Consider the following 22,002-nt stretch of genomic DNA (forward strand, 5'->3'; position numbering starts at 1 on the left):
TACACCGGACAACTGCCTGGGTCTTGCGATTCGTCAACAAACTGAAGCATGACAACAGTGCAATAGGATTTTTCAAATCCCACGAAATAGCGAACGCTGAGATGTACTGGACGCGCCAAGTCCAAGCAGAAGCCTTTTCGGAAGAGATAAGGGCAATTCGAGGAGGCGAGCAGCCCTCCCTGACGTCATCTTTGCGCAATACCGGGACTTTCCTAGACGACACCGGAATTTCACGCGTGACAGGACGTCTTCACTACAGTCAAAAACCTTATTCCGAGCGACACCCGATCATTCTTCAGAAAATAATCACAGTATATCCACGGAGTAAATGATGATGAGTGGACGAAGCTGCGGAGGTTCATCGGTAAACCGTGAATCTTCCGTGAATTCTGCCCAATACATCATAACCGACGTGAGATCGGGCGCGTTTATACTAAAGGTTCGATGAGAGTTATGACGACTTGCAGCTCACTTTGATTTTACATGTACGCTGTGAATTTTCATTGTTTAGAAAACCATTGCTTTAGAAAACATCTAGCGTCTTTCGTTAAGCAGCTGGCGTCTTTTCGTTTTGCTTTAGAAACATCTGGCGTCGTTTCGTTTTGCTTTTAGAAAATATCTGGCGTCTTTCGTTGGTATATTTCATCAATCAACGGCGTTTTGAACAAAATTTTTATTGTTTAATGACGCACAGGAGAAATCTCACCAGGCGCTACCTTGGGGGTAAACAATGGCTGCTAATGGGAATGAGAGACAGAAGAAGGCGGCTTTTAGCTAACACTCACACTTCTACTTCTACTAACGTTTCCTACTGGAACATGCCAATGGCTGCTAATGGGGAATGAGAGACAGAAGAATTCGGCTTTTAGTTAACGCGCGCGCTGCGAATTTTTTATTGTTCAACAACGCACAGGAGAAATCTCCCACCGGCACCACATTGGAGGTCAAGATCTGGTACTAGCGTTAAGACTGGTTGCGCACTACGACGGGGACGAACGGGTGCCGCTTTAAGGAGCTTCGCCCCCAAAACACATCGTTACTCGAAACTCATAGTTTCTCAGCACTATCGTAAACTCCTGCACGCTGCTGTACGAGACACGCTCGTCGACTTACGGGAACAGTTTTGCAATCTGCAAGCACGACAGCTTGTCAAGAATGTCATCAAGGAATGTGTGGTGTGTCGTCGTCAACAGGCAAAACCATTTCAGGAACAAACCCCTCCTTTACCTCCCAACAGATTAAATGCAGCCGAACCATATCAAGTTGTGGGGATTGACTTCGCAGGACCGTTATTAGTCAAGGTCAGGCGATCGTTCAAGAAAGTGTACATAGCACTCTTCTCCTGCGCGGTCGTCAGAGCTATTCATCTTGAACTGGTTGAAGACATGTCTGCTTCCAGCTTTCTGCCCGCCTTTCGCGTTTCGTGTCCCGAAGAGGATTTCCTGCGACCGTACACTCCGACAACGCTCTCACGTTCAAACGAAGCAAGAAAGAACTGCTCAACCTCTGGAAAAGCATACTGTCGGAAGAAGTCGCGAATTCCTTTGCAAACAGCAAGATGCACCTTGGTGGGGAGGATTCTATGAACATCTAGTCAGATCCGTCAAGCTAGCCTTGAGAAAACCGTCGGACAGCATAGTCTCACGAAAGAAGAACTTGTCACGACTCTAACGGAAGTTGGGGCCGTGCTGAACTCCAGGCCAATAACGTACATTTACAGTGACGTTCGAGACCCGGAACCCCTCGCACTGGCGCATTCATCACAGGAAAACGCCTGGTCTCGATTCCAAGCCCGAAGTCGTCCGAGCTGCCCCCAGTGTCAACAAACCAACTCAACCAATTACGGAAGTACAGACAGAGCAATCTAGAAGATTTTTGGCAACGATGGGAAAAAGAATAGCTTCAAGAATTACGATCATCCCGTCAGCGCAAGCCAACTGCGGAAGTAAACATTGGAGATGTCCTACTTCTTGAAGACAGCCTACAACCGCGCCAACCGTGAAAGCCAGCCAGAGCGTTCTTTCGTCGAAACTCGGTACGGGCTCTGACGGAGTGGTCGGGCACTTTCTTCTGTTATGATGCGATATTTCGCGACTGGGGTCTGTCGAATTCTGGACGACGACGAGAAGCAGTCCTTGAACTGTAAGCAGGGCTTTTAGCTGGTCTTGCTTGTGCTTCGGGAGGCTCGGGTTGACGTCGAAATCGGGTTGGGTTCGTCGATCCGTTGAAGCAGTTTCGGTAGCATCGAAGAGCGCGAAATCATGGCTGGCGTGCACGAATTCGTGGATGTAGGTGATCGTCGTACCAATGATGAGGTGCCTATATTCGTGGCTGAAGTTTGTCAGCACCTTTGCTTTGCCATCACGCAGCTCGGCTATGCCTCGTGCGACGCAAATCTGACGGTTCTGAAATAGGTGCTGATCGCCCTCGATGACACCTTCAAGGTCTGCGGGTTCATCGGTGCCGACGGAAATGATGATGCTGGAGATAGGCGGAATGGTGACGTGTTCTTCTATCACATTCAATACGGGGTTTCCTGGCGTCGTGTGTGGTGGCAGGGCTTTTTCTGAGGTTAGTGTTATTGACTCAGACCTCAGATCGATGACGGCTCCGTGGTGGCTTAGGAAGTCGATCCGAAGTATCACATCCCTGGAGCAATGCTGTAAGATAACAAAGCTCGCAGGATAAGTCCGGTTATTGATGGTGACCCTAGTGGTGCAGACTCCAGCCGGAGTTATTAGATGGCCCCCAGCGGTACCGATTTCTTGGCCTTGGTACAGCAACCGCACCTCCATCGGTTGCTGCCCTTAGTTTCCCGGATACGGGCTAGGCGACCGGCCCCGGTTTGGGCCAGTGCGCTGTCGACGGTGCGGTGATATGTAGTGGCCGGGTGACGGCGAGCGGGAAGGTCGTCGTTCGTGCCATTGTGTTCTGGTCAGGTAGTCGTCGATGTCGCGAGGCCGTTCGCCTGGCTGCGGGCGCGGCGTGTTGACGGCGAATCCGCGTAGCCCCATTTGTCGGTACTGGCAGCGGCGGTACGTGTGGCCGGCCTCCCCGCAGTGGCAGCAGAGCGGGCGGTTGTCAGGGGCGCGCCAAACGTCGGTCTTCCTTAGCGAGTAGCGCGGGGCATAGCGCTGGGCGACAGGAGGACGGTAGGTCATCGGTGGTGGTGGCGGCGGCGGCATCTGGCGGCCGAACTGCTGTGGCGGCGCAGCGTCTTGACGTGGGCGAGGAGGGGGGTGGCGTTGCGTCGGACTTGCATTGCTTGCAGCTGCGGCGGTGCCGGCTGACGAACACCCAGTGACTGTTCGATTTCCTCGCGTACAACGTCAGCAATCAACGTCACTTCGGGCTGTGCAAAAGGTGCGAGCTTTCGCAGCTCCTCACGCACGATGGCTCGGATCGTTTCGCGCAAGTCGTCGGAGCCGATGGCATGAACGGCTGCGCTGTCTTGAAATTCGCGGCGATTGTACTGCCGTGTGCGCATCTCGAGCGTCTTCTCGATGGTTGTTGCCTCCGAGAGGAATTCTTGGATAGTCTTGGGTCGGTTTCTCATCAGTCCGACGAACAGCTCCTGCTTGACTCCTTGCATGAGGAAGCGAACATTCTTTTCCTCGCGCATGTCAGGGTCAGCATGGCGGAAGAGTCAGTTCATCTCTTCTGCGAAGGTTGTCACCTTTTCGTTAGGGAGCTGCACCCGTATTTCCAGTAATGCGGCGGCCCGTTCCTTTCGCACGACGCTTCTGAACGTTTCCAGGAAAGCGCTGCGAAAGATGTCCCAGGTTCGAAGAGTGGATTCCCGATTTTCCAACCAAGTCCTTGCCGCGTCTTCCAGGTAAAAGTACACGTGGCGCAGCCTGTCCTCAGTGTTCCAGTTGGTAAATGCTGAGACCCTTTCGAACGCTTCCAGCCAAGCTTCGGTGTCATCGCTTGGCGATCCATGGAAGGTAGGCGGCTCTCTTGGCGGCTGCATCACGACAGCTGCAGGGCACACTGCGGCTGTCATCGTGCCCGTTGTCTTCGTCGCCGTGGCTCTTGGCTTGTCCGTTAGGAGTCCAAATTGAGGGGGTAGTCCTTTGAGTCTCTGGCTTGCTCGACTGTCGTTGATGGTGTCGGTGTCTTCTTCGCGAGCGCGGCTGGGTTCACGGCTTGACGGGGGCGTCCGGATCATGAACGTACCCAGCACCTCCACCAGATGTCACGTGGTCGTGACATCGACGAAGACAACAGTCAGCGCGTCAGAGATGAAACTTTTTATTTGGCCGAACTTGCGGCCGGGAAACTGAAAGTCAAACTACAGCAATACACTGCTGCGAACAGGGCGTCGACCGTCGATCAACTGACAAGCGGTGAAGTGCGTCGGCATTTATACATAAGACGTCCAATATTCTAGCGTTATCGCTGGTTGTCGCGCAAGGTCTAGAATGAGCTCGAGTGTTCGCGTCTTGCGCGAAATCTTGACAAACCATCTACAATAATCGCGAAGCTTCTCGAACAATGATGTGCGGTTTGCGCTGAGCGTTGCTGACAGTCTTTGCTGGTCAAATCCGAATACATCAAAATGAAGCATGAAGCGGGCGTGGCAATACGACAGTTTCCAGGGGCCCATTCACTATGTGTCTGTCGAAAGGAGATGTCCACATTCAATTTCGGCAGAGCGCATTCAATTACTTGAAAAAGCCGTGAGCCATGGTGTCACCTCGCTCTTGACCACGTCGACGCACCGAACTCGCGACATTTCCCAGCGTAAGAAGAAAGTGGGCGAAATGTACATAAACATGTACTTGTCAACTCTGAACTTGCATATGAATGTGTCCCAGATGTTTGATAACGATGCATGGAATGCGTTCCGGCCTTCACAGGTGCGTTAGACGAGCGACCGCACTGAATTCGATGGCTAACGCGATCAGGGTTCATGCACGGCCTCCGATATTTGCGCCCAAAAGGGAAACCTCTGGGGGCTGCGTTCGTTGCGTTGAAGCGCATTCCGTCCCTCGCATGTGTGCCGAAAGTAATGAAAGCTTCCTGACGTCAAGATGACGCTGCAGAAGAAGAACCGGAAATAGCGCCGGCTGAAATGAACAGTCCATTTCATGAACACATGGAGAAGAGCTCCCCCGGCGAAATGATGTATGTCATGTCCAGATTCCCCGTTCGAGTTAAAAGAAAAGACTAGTCCAGACTTGCGAATCCGCCGCCTACGAGCGGAATGCTCCTGTCGGCAAAACACAGCGTCGTTTGCACCGCAAGCAAACCGCGCAGCCGGACTAAAGCCCCTTGATTTAGAAAGTAGCGACACTCTCCTCCGCGCGCGCGTTTTCCTCCTCAATTCTCCTCGGATTTCTCCCCTCCCCTGGCCGGCGCGGTGCGCACGGCACGCTGAACCCTCCAGTTGCTCGTCACAGCCGCATCAGAATCACTGCGCGCGCTTGTTTATTCGGCCCGTTGAAGCATTCAATGAGAATCTGTCCCTTAAAAAGCGTTGTGAAGAAAGTGGGCTTCCGATAGAACATAATGACAAATATATTTTTCTAGACGCTTCGATAAATACAAGCGGATGCGCTTTGAAAAAAAAATGAGTATACCAACTGGCGGCAGAGCGGTTTACTTCTCCGTCGCTGCTTCGGCTGTTCGTAACGCGGAGGTGTGTTAAGCGCATATAATGCAAGCAGCTTAAAGTATAGTCGAGAATTTCGTTCCTAATTGTTGTCTTGATGAGCTCAAAGAAGGTAGCCAAGAAGAAATGTGGTGGTTTACTTGAATTGGTCGAGGTGAGTGGGCCCGAAACATTTTTGTGCCAATGCCGCTGTCAGACACGTACGCACGCACATATGTACACACACACGCATACACACGCGATACAGGCACGCACGCACGCACATACACACGCGCCTACACACGCGATACACACTCACACGCACATACACACGCGATACAGACACACACGCACATATACACACGCGCGCACACGCGATAGACACGCACGCACATACATACCCACGCACGTACACACGCGATACAGACACACACACACACATACATACACACGCGCATTTACAAGCGATACAGACACGCATGTGCATGCACACGCGATACAGACACGCACGCACATACATACATACGCACGCGATACAGGCACGCACGCCCGCCCGTACATACATACACATTTACATACATACAGACGCGATACACGCACCCACATACATACACACGCGCGAATATACACAAGTGCACGCACGCACAGGCGCACACATACAGACACACATATACGTGCGCGCAGCGACACAGGCGCGAAGAGATACACAAACGCACGCACACGATGGCGCGCACATGCACAAACCTACGCACATGCAGACGGACACATGTACCCACACACACACGCAAACACGTGCGCACACGCACCTACACACGCAAGCGCACACATGCACAAACACAAACACGCATGCACCCGCACACACACGCCTGGAGGGTTCACGCCTGGAGGGTTCATGGTGTGCGCGAGCAACTAAAAGCGCGCGAAGTTTGCTTGCGCGCGCTTTTCCTGACGTCAAGGTCACCTGACTGGGAGGTATCGCGCGTCGCAGCCACTCAGCGTTGCGGATGCGCCGGCTTCACGAAAGAGAGGGCCAAAAAAGAGGAGGTTGACGGCGCGGCGTGGGCGCGGCGGCGCGGATAAAACAGCGCCGCTACTTTCCAAAATCAAGGGGCTTTAAGCCGGACAACCATATTGCGCCATCTACCGAGTAAACCATCAAGCATGGTTGAGCGCGGGATGGATTCGCAGTCGCCTGGATGTTGTCGCGGCTCGCACCTACGTCATATTTCAATTTTGCGGGTCCTCAACGCTGCTATGTACGACCTTGCTCGTTGCAACGTTCTTTGCGACTAGGGCGTTAAAGGCAGCTACATCGCAATGCTCAAACTGGTGTTCGCTATATCAGAAACAAAGCAACATAGACAGCAGAACTCATACTTACCAGTCAATCCAAGCTCGTTGCTAGTTTTATTCCACAAATCGTCATTCAGTAAACTGCCGTTGTGCTTCGGGTGGCGTTTGTCGTAAAGGACTGGGTAGCTCCGCACCATTTCGATTAGCGTTTCCGCTATGTCGATGTTGTTCGACTGCGAAGTGACGAGCGTGTCGGACTTGGTCACCATTTTTTCAAATTCATTGACTAGCGTTCCTATTGGTCCGCGGCGAGCGGATCCGGCGGCGGTTGCCGCAAAAGTCCGTCCGGGAGGGATCGGCGTGGAGAGGGCCCATTCGGGCAATCTCGCCACCGCCGAACCAGATTCTGCGGCTCTCCGGTCGTCGGAATGCTCACTGTGAACGAGCCATAACGGCGGCGCGCCACAACTCTGGCGCGGCGGCGGCGTAATTACTGTTGGAACTTCGGCGGCAGCGCGAGCGGCGTGAGCAGACAGGCGGCGGTGGCGCGGCGGCGCACAGGTCTCCTTCGGCTACAAGAACTATTTTGCAGTATCTCACAAAGGTATATGTGAAGCAGTCATGCATTAAAAGCTTCGAAGTTTCTTCCAACAACGCTTACGACGACAAGTGCTAGACTTAATAACGACAGACACGTAGAAGCGTAGTGAGCGAAGAAGTCTCCGCTAGACTTAATACCGACAGAATAACGAAAGATAGCGCCGGCTTTGCCGAGTGCCGCCGACGTGCAGTTCTTGCGCGCAGCGCGGCGCGCCTTCAGTACTGGGCTACTGTAGCGCCGCCGCTACGGTCGATGCAGAAGGCATCAGGAACCACACGACAGTTGTAGTACACTCTAATTGTGATAACACGCATGCCATTTGTCGGCGTAGCTTTCCCTTCTTCCTTTCTACTGGAAGTTGTGTGTAGTGGGATTTACCCAATTTGTGTGGCGCATACCCGTTTATGATGCCCGCTAGCGCTGCCACGGATCCAAGATATTAAATGCTCGATGAAGAACAGCTTCGCTCTTAAGAGGCACTGTGTTTTATTCCTTATACCCACGGATTTTCGCACCGCTTGAAGAACGCGGCCATGCGACACGACGTCGACGTGGTTTTCTCAACGAACAATAAGCTCAGTGCTATATCTCGTGTTTTACAGAAGCACCTTGAACTAAGGAGCGTGCAAAACGCACTCGATGCAAAACAAATATGGCATGCAGTTTGTGGCCTGTAAACAGGGAGCTGTGTACCACATTCCTTTCGTGTGTGGACGGTGTATACTATTGCACAGTAGGAGCGGTGTTTGAATGTAAGGCTTAGAGAGCACCACGGCTCGCTTAAAAACACGGCGTATTCCTACCTTGCGCTACGTTACCGTGATTGCGGATGTTAACCTGTGCTATTTGACATTTCTGTCAATTTGAGACACGATGATAAATTTACACAGGGAAATCGCAGGAGCCTTTGTAATAAAAAATAAAGGCGAGGCACCTGACAGCCAACCATTTCTGAGTCTGCAGGATAGCGAATTTAATCTATTGCAGAAACCTGGCGTCATACCACAGTCACCTTGTCATTTGTGGACGTTTTGCGAGCTGTCTGCGGAAGTGTGCACACATGTGCGCCACGAAATGTGGTTTTCTTTTCCGCTTTTTTTTTTCTTCTGTAATAAATTCAGTTTCAAGTCAGCACTCGTGTTGCCTGCTCTATTTCATCTGTCCTTGTTTTTTCGGCGCTGTGAAGTTATTCCATCATGCCATACAAACTCGCCCAAGCTTCTCTGCTTCTAGACTCATGACGTACCGTGCAAAGCATTTTATTTCTTCTTAGGCAGCCTTACGGCCTTACCTACGGAGCCCTTAGGCAGCCCCTTAGGGCTGCCTAAGGGCTCCGTAGGGCGACGTAGTACATATTGAAGGCGTGGTTGCAAACACGTGTGCTTGAAAGAAATGGTTACGCGCGGCGACTAGACTTCTCCATTTAACCAAACATTGAAGTCTGGACAAAGAATGAATCAGTGTTTCCTCATGTTTAGTTCATGTTCATGTTTAGTGGGGCCGCGTTTGACGAATGTTAGAACAGACGTGAAACAGTTTGGTATTTAATTCCACAGATCACGCCACTGCCCAAAAAACCTGCAAAATTTATTATTTATTGAAAATCCTTTGTTTTAGGCACCGCTACTAGTAATTACGAGGCACTATTTGGCTCTACTAATATGCAATACTTTTTTTTGTCAATTAGAGTGGAAACGAACAAAAAGTCAATTTCGATGGACCTGACAAGCAGAAAAATTAGCTAACTTCACCGATGTGCTGTATATTTTCTAATGAACATAAGACAATTTTCTCTTCATAGAATCCTATAGACAAGGGCTTGCTGCTTGGTTATTTAGGATTTCAGAGTTTCAGCTTAGATAGTTTTGTCCCCTCGTCGGTAATGTGTGACCAAGTAGAGCCATAAATTGCCGAATTGAAGTATTGATAATTCGTGAACTGTTTATTAGAACACAAAATAATTACGCGCAGACAATGAGTACATTGTAGCTTAGAAAACCTGTAAATATTCTTGGTGTGCATTGAAAAAACACACATTCACTCATAAACTTTCATTCCTTTGACCATTTTCACTGAAGCGTACATGAATTTCTAATTGCTTTATGCACAGTATCTCTTCAGATAAACATTGCAAAGCATGTGCTTAAAAGGCACAGGCGATTTCATTTTGTTATGTTGAACAGATTCGCCGCACTCGCAGTACTACGCAAGCTTCCACAGCGCTGTGTTTTTGCTCACACTGTTTTTATTGCCACCAGACAATGCTTCAGTCTAGGAGATAATGCTAGGCGTAACTGGAAAGCGCAGAACGCAAGCTTTCTAATGCAACAGATCACATCTATACAATAAGCACAGCAAGCTGGCACAGTACGCCAGTGAACAATGACTAAAACGCGGAGCACGTGCCGCTGGAGTGGGACCTTAACGGACCTTTTTTGGGTAGTTAATCTGTGCATGCGTACACTAGGCACGCGCTATGATTTTCGGTGGCCAAAACGCGACGAGTGGTGCGGACTAAGCGATATCTAGTGTCACGAACTTGCATATTTTTCCCCCCGTGAAAGACGCAATGCAGGCGTCCGAGATTGTCTACTGGGGCGCGGCGCACGATTTCGGAGGCCAAGGGCCACCACTTTCAACTTGGGTGATCTACACGGCAGCTGCAGTTAGGACCCGGACAAAGCCTATTCCCTGCTCCGACAGGACACGTGCGAGTGCTTCGCTTGGTGCCCTGAACGTAGGGAATGCACATCCGTACACGCTTAGGAAGGAGAGGGTGTGCATTCAAAGCATTTTCAAGGAAGACTTTTGAGTAGCCGTTCTTTAAAAAGTTTCATCTGATCTTCGGCTCCACACTCTTTCGCTTAGCCTCCGAAGAACAAACCCTGCGGGCACGGGTCAATAATGACGATACTGCCGCTGCTTTATGGTGGAAATGGTGGTTGGAACTAGCGTCGAGGTAAATGCAAATTACCTGGAACAAAGGCTTGCAGCAACAGGCGTGACGATATGCAGATAGGCGCAAAAGCTTGTAGGCACTCAATGTCATTTACGTGCTTGCTTTTTCGCACTTTACTTCAAAGTGCATGTCAACTAACCGACTGTCCTTGTTGGCTCGGACTTTGCTTGGTTGAGTTGTTTGCTTCGCTTTATTTTTTGGCGCTGAAATATATGTACTTCTTCACGCGTGATACAGCACTCAGTTGTTAGATAGCGTTGAGTCTTATTTGCTTTCGTCGCTCGCGTGCTACTCTGAAAACAATATGATGTTCTCACATAAGGCCACAAGGTACCCTTCGACCAACAACCACAGTGCGAAAGCGTACGTTAATTGAGGGATATCAGCGTTCAAATGAAAACGGCACCTTCAGTAACGAGCTGAAGGAGCAAATAATAGACTGACTTTTTCTAGTGAACACAAATCACTTCACGTTACAAGCGACCTTACAGGATAACTGCGACTCAATTTTAGCGTTAGACCTAGGGGTTGTTTTGTGTTCTTGTGTGTCGTTGCGTGTATTCCGAACAGACCGGTGTGTGTTCGCCAAAAAGTAGTGGATGCATTGGTTCACCAAGTAGCCGTGCTTCGCGCGTTAAAGGGGTAAACAAGCCTCAGGCCTGCTTGACATTTACGGTTGTTTGCGTGCGACGAAGGGGTAACGCTCTGTGGGTAGGCGCTAGCAGATTTTGTCTCATTTTGTTGCGAATATTTGCCTGTCGGTTTTCATCAGCGACGCAGGTCAAAGAAGACTACAGAGAGGCGCTGGTCAAAGGGCTTCCGTTCCCCATCCTGACTATAGCGGAGTACTTCAGCCAGGATATGGAAGGATTCTGCTGGGGCCGTCGCTACCGCCTCGCGGGGCACTACACTTTCGTCCTTCTCGGGTATGCTTCTGATTTCAAAACATAGGCTTTGTGCATAACCGCGAAATTGTTTTTGTGCAGAAGCGATGACAGCACGCGGACGACGATGTCTCTCAAAATAAAAGAAAACGAAGTAAAATAGACCGGCTTGATTGGGAACGGCCGGGCTGTGTTATCGCTGGTCTGTTGGGGAAGCCCATCCGTTTTGAACTTCAAAACATAACCAACGTCCCTCGTAATGCAGTGACTGTAGCAGATGGAGAGCACTGTTCGCAGCCAGCAATCGCAGCTCAAGGTGAATCAGTTCCGGAAGAAAATCGATTCCGAGTTTTTAGAAAGGATAACTTCCTGGCGGCAAAAAAATTGTTCCTGCATCCGGGCTCCAGCCCGGGATCCACGATTTTCCGGAAAAGTCGCTCCGCGATTTTCCGGAAAAGTCGTTCCGGAAAGGTGGCTAAGCATTGACTGCACGAGGGCGAATTGATCGACAATTTCAAGTTGACGGAACTAGCGTCGCAAACAGGCGTTGGTACCGGAGTCGAACACCGCACTAAGCCTCTTTTTCCGTCAAAGGAGAAACTTTGCTTTATCTGAAAATCCCCATATATTTCCGTTTAGCTTCAAGTCGCAACAAGCGCATGGCCATTTTTCTTTTGCATATCTACACATTGCAGGATTCCCCAGAACTGATCTGGCACATTCAGTATCGTATTAGTATAATGCCTTTGGTCACATTTTACGAAATGTTCCGTCATCCCACATTTCGTGACGACCTACCAATCCTCAAGTCTCAGCACATATCCCATCACACTGAACATAGTGACAACGTTACCATCACATTTTCTAGCTCCAGTTCTTTTAAATACGAAGCATTTTTTAGGGAAGCTTTGGAACTTTGAACGTTTCTATCTATCTATCTATCTATCTATCTATCTATCTATCTATCTATCTATCTATCTATCTATCTATCTATCTATCTATCTATCTATCTATCTATCTATCTATCTATCTATCTATCTATCTATCTATCTATCTATCTATCTATCTATCTATCTATCTATCTATCCGCCTACGTCTAGGTGCTGTCATGATCATCTCCTTAACTTGGTGGAGACCAAAACTGGCATGGGAGGGTAAGAGGATCTGACAAATATGACTGACGGGTCATGACATGAATGACGTGAGAATCCTGTCGCGTACGTCTCTTTCCTCCAGACACGTGTGGCATATACCCGTTTACAAGGGGCGCGATCTACGGGTATGCGCCACAGGTGATTGATAGTTTATATCTACCCAGGAACAGCGAGAACAGACATTGGTAATTTAAATGCGAGAGCGTTAAGAAAAACCGACATCGGGAGCGTTGACTCGATGAATGGAAATAATAATAATTAGGATCCCAGCAGGAATCGAACCCAAACACTGTGCGAGGCAATAAGGTATTCTACCACAGAGCCATGCCAGGTCTCTAAACTGGTTTGGAAAAGCAGCCTATGCAGGCGTAATGGCGGTGCATTCTCAATTCTAGTTGTGCTGCTGGCTCCTCAATTTTACAAGAAAGCAATAAACATTACATATGTACTCCTCCGATACAGGCGTCTTACGAGATTAACGTCTGTGCTTCCAGTATTTTAGACGAACTTCTTGCTGCGCGAGAAGCGCATTCAATCGGACGAGCATCGTTGCGCATTCAATCGGACGAACACAGGAAGGAAGGACAGAGTAAACGGAAAGAGTAAGCGGAAACGGCTGGCGCCACTTTTATAGCTGAGTAATAAACATTACATTTGTATTTCTATGATTCAGCAAACTATATTGAAGCAGTGATTAGTGAAATGTACGTATGATATTCACATGATTGCGACATAAAGTGCACTTAGTTTCGATCATACTGACGTATGTACTCTAACATGAGGGTTGACGTTACGTCGCACCATAAGGTACCCCTTGAACGCTAGTGCTGTCGACATGCCTGGTAAGCCCCCGATGTGCACACAGCTACTACACTTACAAAAACACATCGACCCACCTCGTAAAGCTTGGTTAAATACTATAAAGCACAGCATAGAGGTACTCGATGACTACTTCGCATGAAACCGATTCCCACAGCGCGTGAGAACTGCCGAACTACCAAATCGTAGATTGGAAGCACCATTTCGAAGGTATCGTAACAATTACTAATCACCATTTTTTCCAAGAAACAATATTTAATGTTGTACAATTAGCAAAAACTTTGGCATCATATGCTCACTATTGTAATTCTATCTACGCCCAGACACAGCTAACATTATATAATCCTGTGTTTTTGTGCGACACATACGTCATTTTCATGCGGCATTTCTCTTTTTATTTCTTTTAAGTTGCAACCTATCCCCTTCCTTGTGGCCATGAGCGCAAATAAAATGAAATGATATGAAAAAATTCAGCCAGTACCACGCCATTAAAACAATCGAAAACCGAAGCTGTAAGCGAGCGAGTGTGTGTGATTGGCTAGCGAGATCGCGTGCTGTGGGAATTCTGGCGCTAGGTTTAAAATGCGCACGCTTAAACCTGATTGGTCAAAACAAGATCATCTGACCTCCCGGTTCAAGTAATGACGTTTCAGCGAACGCCTCGCGTCGCGTGAGTTGTAGCCAGATCATGCGATGTCGTAAATCCACCGTTAGACTTGGAATGCGCGCCATTGCACCTCAAAGGGAGCTCAGATCACCTGCCGGCGCCGGCAATGGCGTTTCATCAAACGCCTCCTGTAGCCTGATTTGCCGCCGACATCAGCAGAATTCTGCCGAGTGTGCGCTGCTTGTTGTCTGCATCCCCCTCTTATGCACCCGAATGCCTACGTTTCTTCGCTCACTACGCTTCTACGCTCACTCGCATGTACATGCCGCTGCGGACTCCCACCTGGGCGCGTATCCAGCTTCTTCAATCGTCTGGCGTTGGCCAGATACACGCTTCCGATCGCGCTTCTGTCCATCCGAGTGAGCGTCTCACCGCATCTCTAGCCGTCGCCGTCTGCGTGTGTGCGTATGTGCCTAGTCTTCGCAGTCTCCGCTTCAAGCTCCGCGTCCCGATGAACGGTGCCACTGCCTTTTAGGAGCTTGCTCCTTGTGCTCGCGCCTTGTCCGTTGTCACCGGCGTGTACACTAGTTCTCAATGGTCCCGCCGGAGAGGTGTAGCTGCGCTCTCTCGGGTGATTTCAAGAATGCTCACTAGATGGCGCGCCGCCGCTCAAGGCAGCGCACAACACGCGCGGCGCATGCTCTAGTTAGATAGGTGACCGCTAGAGAGCCGCGCATCGCGTTTGGCGCTCGCGTTTGGCGCACTTCCTTTCACTTCGCCGGCAGCTCACTGAGTGAACACCCTTCGTTGCCGCTCCGCAGCATGAACACCCAGCCAAGGCTGCAGCGCGGCGGCCTCGCAACGCAACAGCAGGTCGGGCTCGCCGCCAAGACCCTGCGGTGAGAGCCCGGGAGGTCGAAGCGAAGAGGGCTAATGTATATATAACAACGTTGTGGCGTCTATATATGATGATAGAGGAATGTGTACGAAGGATTCGCTGGTTACCCGATCATCTCCGAGAAAGCTCCTCTACATCATTCACTTCGTGGATACGGCGGTGATTTTTAGGAGCTTGCTCCTTATGCTCGCGCCTTGTCCGTTGACGCCGGCGTGTACGCTAGTTCTCATTTGTCGCGCCATGAACGCACCTGCGCTCTTTCCGGTGATTTCAAGAATGCTCACTAGACGGCGCGCCGCCGGTGCAAGTGCCGCGCCTCTCGCTTGGCGCACTTCCTTTCTCTTCGCCGGGAGCGCACTCAGTGAACACTGTTCGTTGCCGCTCCGCAGCATGAATACCCCAGCCAAGGCAGCAGTGCGGCGGGCTCGCAACGCAGCAGCAACTCGGGTTCGCCGCCAAGACCCCGCGGTGAGAGCCCGGGAGGCCGAAGCGAAGAGAGATAATGTATATGTAACAACGTTCTCACGTCTATATATTATGGTAGAGCAATGTGTACGGAGGATTCGCGGGTTACCCGATCATCTCCGAGCAAGCTCCTCTAACATCATTCACTTCGTGGATATGGCGGTGACTTTTTTCTCTTGTACATATCTTCTGTGAAGTGTTCGCGTCTTTTAACATTTTCCTACTCTTGTTAACTTCTTTCTCGCTTGCATTTTCTGTACCTTTCTCTCCCTCTCGCTATATTTTTTTCTGCTGCGTAAATATATTGAGTGTTTGGTTTCGGATGTGCACAAATGGTCTCGCCTCGTTTCCTGATGACGATTATGTCATCGGTTGAATGTTTACACGTATCTACACGAGACCGCATTGATTATATAGCCTCGTGAGGGCCCCATTAAGCGTGCTTAAATCAGATGTGCATGATTACCCGAAGAAGCCCCGAATTACCCGATATTTCCCGAAGATTACCCGAATATTTGTGAAGGAAAAACAGCGCTAAAAAGGGACGAGGTCTAAGGAAGACACGACACGCACGATTCGTCTTGATTTGCAGCGCCTGTGTCGCGTTTTCCTGAGTCCTCGCCCGTTTTTAGCGCTGCTTTTCCTTCACAATGATGAACCACCAAATAGTCCAAATTTCTGTTCTAGTGAAGCCATAAACCTCTCTTTACTGAAAGCTAACTGCAGCATTTCACGTTGTGTGCACCTTAATGAAACAGTGCTCTCATGTCGTTTGTATATCTAGCGATTTTAGTATTTTCTTTGCATTGCGCTGTCTGTGTTTCGTTTATATTGAGTACAACTGTGTGAAATCCACTGCCTATGTTGCCCTTTGTAGGCCTGGTCCAATCAAGTTGTTTACACAGGTTCTTGCGGGGGGGTGGGGGGGGGGGGACCTTCAACAAGTGCGTTGGAAATCAAATGGATTCTGATGTAGAATCTAAAATCGGGAAGCTCGGAAAACCGAGAAAGGGATTATGCGGTGCTTAGATGTCTGAAGTAACGTAGCGAGACGCATCAGCGAGTACGGCCTCAGCTTTTCTCTTGAGTGGACGCTCGAAGAAAATTTGGTCTGTATCAAGCCGAGAAGAAAAGAACTGTTTTTAACAGCGAAGCTGTTTCAGCCAGCCGTAAAATGTGGACAAAGCCGTAAAACTATCATCCTCATCAACGTCGGCGTATGTGCTAGCCCCCCCTCCCTCCCCCCCACTGAGAAAAGGTAGGGGGCGGATCCCCCGACTTTTCCTAGTCGTCACTGCGGGCTGTACGCTTGCAAAGCAACAATTGAGGCGAATTTTTCCTTCAACACAGTAATCACATAATTATATAACGAAATTTGTCCTACGCTTCTCCTGCGAAGACTGTCATCCGCGTCTCACGACCACGCACTGTAGGCTCTCTATGGTGCAAGCCGCTTATGCGACACTTTCGCGCCTTGTGCTGCAGGATTCCAGAGCAGGCTACCGCTGAGCAAGGAATCGACAGCGTTAGATCAGTCTCTCAAGAATTTACTCTGCTCTGTCTGGCTTAAAATTTCAATCATCGGCGACGGAAATACGGACGGAAACCAGTAAACGTTTCATGGAGCGATGCACCCTTTTCCTGTTTCAGGAAATTGACTTTCTTTCAACGAAAAGCAATAGCATTACCGCTGCTCCATGTCCACGCCGCTGTGAGTCTATGAGTGTGCAGATGTGTTCAGTGTTTTAGTTTAGCTGAACTGCAAGCGATAAAAAAGGTTTCAGCTTTAGTCTGCGATCAACCTGCTTATCACAGGCGTATGGTAGCTGCCAGAAATCGCGGCGGCTTCAAACAAGGCGACCAATAAGGCAGTGGACTCGAGCACGTTGGGAAGCCCAGCTTTCAAGCTTGCGCTGCAACTTGATCTCCCGGACCAGGGAGATCGTCAAGGTTCACGGTTTTCTTGACTAAGGAGACTGAATTACCAGCCGCGCTAGTTCCTCTTGATTCGTCTTGATTTGGAGTTTACAGTGCAAAATAAAACACGGACGACAAATAAGCACGCTAAGCGCCGCCTATTCTTTTCTATTTCCCTCTTTTTCAGCAAGGATGAGTTCAGAGTCGCATCGCGCACAAACAGCTCAACATCGTTTTACTACAACTGCAAAGATTTGTTATACGCATCTGAATCCATCTTGCAAGCTGCTATAAGTGCCCGCTGCCAATACGATCCGCGGGTTGGCTTCTTGAATTACGTTCAGAAGGAGGCGCTGCCCGGCTCTTCCATAAAATGTTCAGTTCAGCATTTGAATGTGCCGTTTACTTTCCACAAGTCATTTCACGCCATGACATTTCACTCATTTGTGACATCGCGCAACAGGCAGGTAATTTTATGGCGCACCAAAAATGTTTGACGAATGCCGAAGTAATGGCCAACAATATGCCATATGCAAAATAGTTTAATCTCTCATGTTTGTACGTAGTCGTGCATAAGTGGTCATTAAGCGATGGATCATTTTCGCGCCATTTCTTGCGTCGCATTACAAGCAGGTGCTGCGTAGAAGACCCAGAAACCTTCCACCGATCGTAAACAAGTAATGGCCCATGGAAAAGGTAGGAATGCGAGTTGGCTTAACGTTACAATCGCACACAGCTTTTTTTTTTCAAAGAAACTTTATGTTTACACCGTTAGGAATTGGTGTATTCCCTTGGAGGTGCCGGAGGGCCCTCCAAGAAATGTAGCAAATACAAATAAAATGCGTATAAACAATGTGCTATGCTTCTAATACCACAAATTGTTCATTTTTAAACAATGCTTGACTTACAATTTAACAATAATAAATCGTAGCAATGCAATAACAATAGTGATAATAATAATAACCACGCGCTTGAAACACTATTTCGACTAGGAGTAAACAAGGCAAAATATAGGCAATATACGCAGACCTGATTATATGCAAGGAAGTGGAGTACTTTTTAGAAAAAAATAAAAGGTGAATTTATTGCTACCTATATTAAAAGCTGTTATTAGTGAGCAGCAGGGCTGGGCAAAGATACCTTGCAATTGTATCGCGCTACGATACAAGATACTCAGGCAGGAAGTATTTGAGATACAGATACAAGATACTACAACACTGATTGTATCCGATACGATACATTCCAATTGTATCTTAAGATACTTCGATACATTCGCAAATTTCTTACTATACGTATATCCATATAATGTAGCACTAAAACCCTATACATAACAATTTTCGCTCGAATATTTATTAACTGCGAGCAATCTTCTTTCATTTGAATGAAATGTCTGTTGGTATCTCTATAAGTTTTGTACTTCTAGCTCAAGCTATGTCAGTTTCATTCCGAAACAACCTATGGTGTTTCTTTAGCTGCTTAATATAATAGCTATTTATACACATCGCTGATGGCGGTTTTTGCTTGTCGCTTTTGTAACTGATGGAAATCGCTGCTCTGCTTGCCGACCAGCTAGTGGGTTGCCATCTATTTACAAGAACGTCAAGAAGAAGCCTCTGCACGATTGTGCAAATACCACTGTGGAGTTCTACTTTGCCCGTAAACGTATTACGGTTTTCAGCATAGCGGATCACCGGAATCGCCACCTATGTGAATCGCCACCAAGAACATGTGCAGCCCAGAAACCTTTCAGACGTATTGCACAGTTGTACAAAGCACCGCAGGACGCCGCCGCTATACACACTATTGGCACTTACAGCTATGAGTGCCTGGTGATTATTAACAGTATACACAAGTATTTAGGGAAGCTTAAACGAGGAAAACAAATATATCTAAGTAAAATAGAAAAGCAGTTCCGTATCAAACACAGTGATTAAGTATAGAAACACAATACAGACGGCCACCCAAAGAACTGGTGATATATTTTAAAGCTAATAATATGATTAACAATAATTGTTGCGTTTTGCGTCGCAAAACCACGATTGAAAGATGCTGTAATGGAGGCTTCCCGAAATTTCGACCGCCTGGGATTCTAAAACCTCAATATAAGCGCACGTGCCTCGAGTAATTTCCCTCCATCGAAATGCGGCAGCCGCGACCTTCGGGACAAGAGTCAAGCACCATAACCACTAGACCATCGCGGCCAGTGACCCCTAATAGCTATGACAATCGGGCATTTGAGGTAAGACCATAGAAAATTCAGTGTCTACAGAAAATAGCGTAAAACGGCTCGTCGGGGCGCTCATGAGAAAAACGGAGCATTTGGTTTCTCGAATCCCTTTGCTAACAACTTAAAGATGGTTATTATAATAAAAACTCAATTTCGCTAATATATTTAGCAGTAAGCAGAATTTGTTACTGTATACTCTAGGCACGCCCGGATAATTATATATTTGTTCTCAACATCGCCTTTACATGACAGTACAATCAAGTGGAATATAAGTTTGTAAACAGTAGCACAAATGACGCAGACATCTCCAAGGTAAGAATAAAATAAAGAGCTTACCTTGGCATCACGTTAAAGACATATTGCAGTAAGCAGACCGAAAAAAAAAACGACATAGAGACTTAGGTAATGTATGGGATGGAAAAGAAGGACAGCTAAGAAAAACTTGAGCTTGTGATCACATGATTATGATTTTTGTGCTTATGATTTTTTTATGATTTTGTGCTCATGATTTTAATTAGTATTTTAAAAACTCTTTGAATAAAAGAAGAGACGTACGTTATGATAGCTTCGGTTAGGTGGATGCCTGTTCCATTAGATCCAGCATCTGTACCGGTGCGCAGTGCTGCAGCTGTTAGAATGTTGTTTGCGTATAAGTCAATCTCACTGTATGTAAGCCAAACTTACATCCGCGAAATCCTTCAAATCGCCGATGTGTGAAAGCCACAATACGCAAAGCAACCCCCCATTCTTGCATCATTTAGACTTCGCAACGAAGCACCACGCAAGATAAACTTTGACAACGACACTACAGCGGCATCAGGATGTGTGCGAAAGACGCCGCACGCATTGGTGTACGCTGCACAGGAAGGGCTAAGTGCCAAGCGTCATGGCACTGAGACAACTAAAGAGAAAAGAAAAAAGCGGGGAAAGAAAATGTCGGCTAGGCATAGATGTTCGTGTGCTTGTCTGTAGAGATGATGCGAGCGCCACCACGTGACTGTGCTCCACCAATAAGGACGCTTAGAGCTCTTCGCCTATCCTCGCTGGAAAACTGTGGCGTAAAGGTGTCACTGCCTTTAGTTTTATTCTGGTGACAGTGGCAGCATTACCAGCTTGAGAAGCGGAGTTCAGCTAACGTTTATTGTTTCACCCGGTGGTGGTGCGATCGCAGTATCTTGTATCTTAAGATACACGATACATTCTTCAATGTATCGGAAATACAGATACTGATACACGTCTTGCTAGACGTATCGCGATACAGATACAAGATACCCAAAGAGTATCTAAGATAGTATCTAAGATACATGTATCTTCGATACTGCCCAGCACTGGCTAAGCAGCTTCTAGACAATAACGAAATTTCATTGAATGATACAAATCTCTGCTACTGGAAGGCCGGCGTGGACATAGGTGTCTTTATGCATAAAGTTGTGTGGTTAATGCATAAGGTGAGTTACTTGTAATACTATTACCTGCAGAAGACGCGTATGTATGGTTGGCGTAGCAGCGTGTGCAGTATAGAAACGGTGCTCTTTCTATAATGTTAATAAACTGTCAAGACCACATTCTATCTGTGTAACGAAAATTTGGGTGGTAATGAAGATTTCTCTCTCTATCTCTCTCCCTCTCTCTCTCTCTCTCTCTCTCTCTCTCTATATATATATATATATATATATATATATATATATATATATATATATATATATATATATATATATATATATATATATAAGGCTTAAATGCGGAAGAGCAACTTCGGTTGCCGCAAGGTTATAGGTATAAAAGTATATGCGCCTTCACAAAAAGCCCCGTCTTCTTCAGGATATTCCATTATGTCCTGAAAAACACGGGGCTCCCGTCGAAACGTAGACAAAATAAACAGTTGTTTTCTATGAAGGCGCATATACTTTCATATATATATATATATATATATATATATATATATATATATAATGATAGCTTAGTTGTGTTATACCCATTGTATATATACATATACCTATATATATATATATATATATATATATATATATATACAATGGGTATAACACAACTGTGGCGTTGTCAACAGTTATATAAATATGTATTTCCCAACAGCTTCGGGAGGGGTCCTCCCAAATAAATATTTATATCACTGTGGACAACGCCTCCGTTGTGAAAAGAACTTGCCCCCTGAACGGTTAATTTACACTTGCTCATACACATATATAGTATAAAGGAGATTTATTGGGCGTAGAGCTGATCGTTGGTCGCGTAATGCACCGAGCAAAGTCCGCTAGTGCGAGGCTCTGCTGCACCCTCGATGCTGATGCTTCTGCGCCGGAGTACTTCGTCTTCGTTACAATGGCCCCGGGGAAAAGAAGAAGCCATCCTGGCGATTTAGTCGTCTGCAGAGAGCGTAGAATTATGACAGGGCTTGAGTGTCTGGACGTGTACAACCTCGCGGTTACGACGCCGCAGGTCAGACGGAGGCGTGAGAGGTTCAATAAGGTAGTTGACTGGAGAAGTATGTTCGAGAATGCGGTATGGCCCATCGTACTTGGGAAGAAATTTAGAAGAGAGCCCTGGTGTGCGATGCAGCAGTG

General features: G+C 47.7%; 1 protein-coding gene across 1 annotated transcript in view; it reads left to right on the forward strand.

Annotated features, from left to right (window-relative positions):
- LOC119386471 (dual oxidase maturation factor 1) overlaps positions 1-22,002 on the forward strand; it is a 346,172-nt gene that overhangs the window by 227,031 nt on the left and 97,139 nt on the right. Inside the window, exon 5 of the mRNA XM_049413941.1 lies at positions 11,222-11,375. Within this exon, the coding sequence (XP_049269898.1) occupies positions 11,222-11,375 (154 nt within the window). The remainder of the gene's footprint in view (positions 1-11,221; positions 11,376-22,002) is intronic.

The sequence above is a fragment of the Rhipicephalus sanguineus genome, chromosome 3, assembly GCF_013339695.2.
Source record: "Rhipicephalus sanguineus isolate Rsan-2018 chromosome 3, BIME_Rsan_1.4, whole genome shotgun sequence".
In the NCBI taxonomy this organism is placed as follows: Eukaryota; Metazoa; Arthropoda; class Arachnida; order Ixodida; family Ixodidae; genus Rhipicephalus; species Rhipicephalus sanguineus.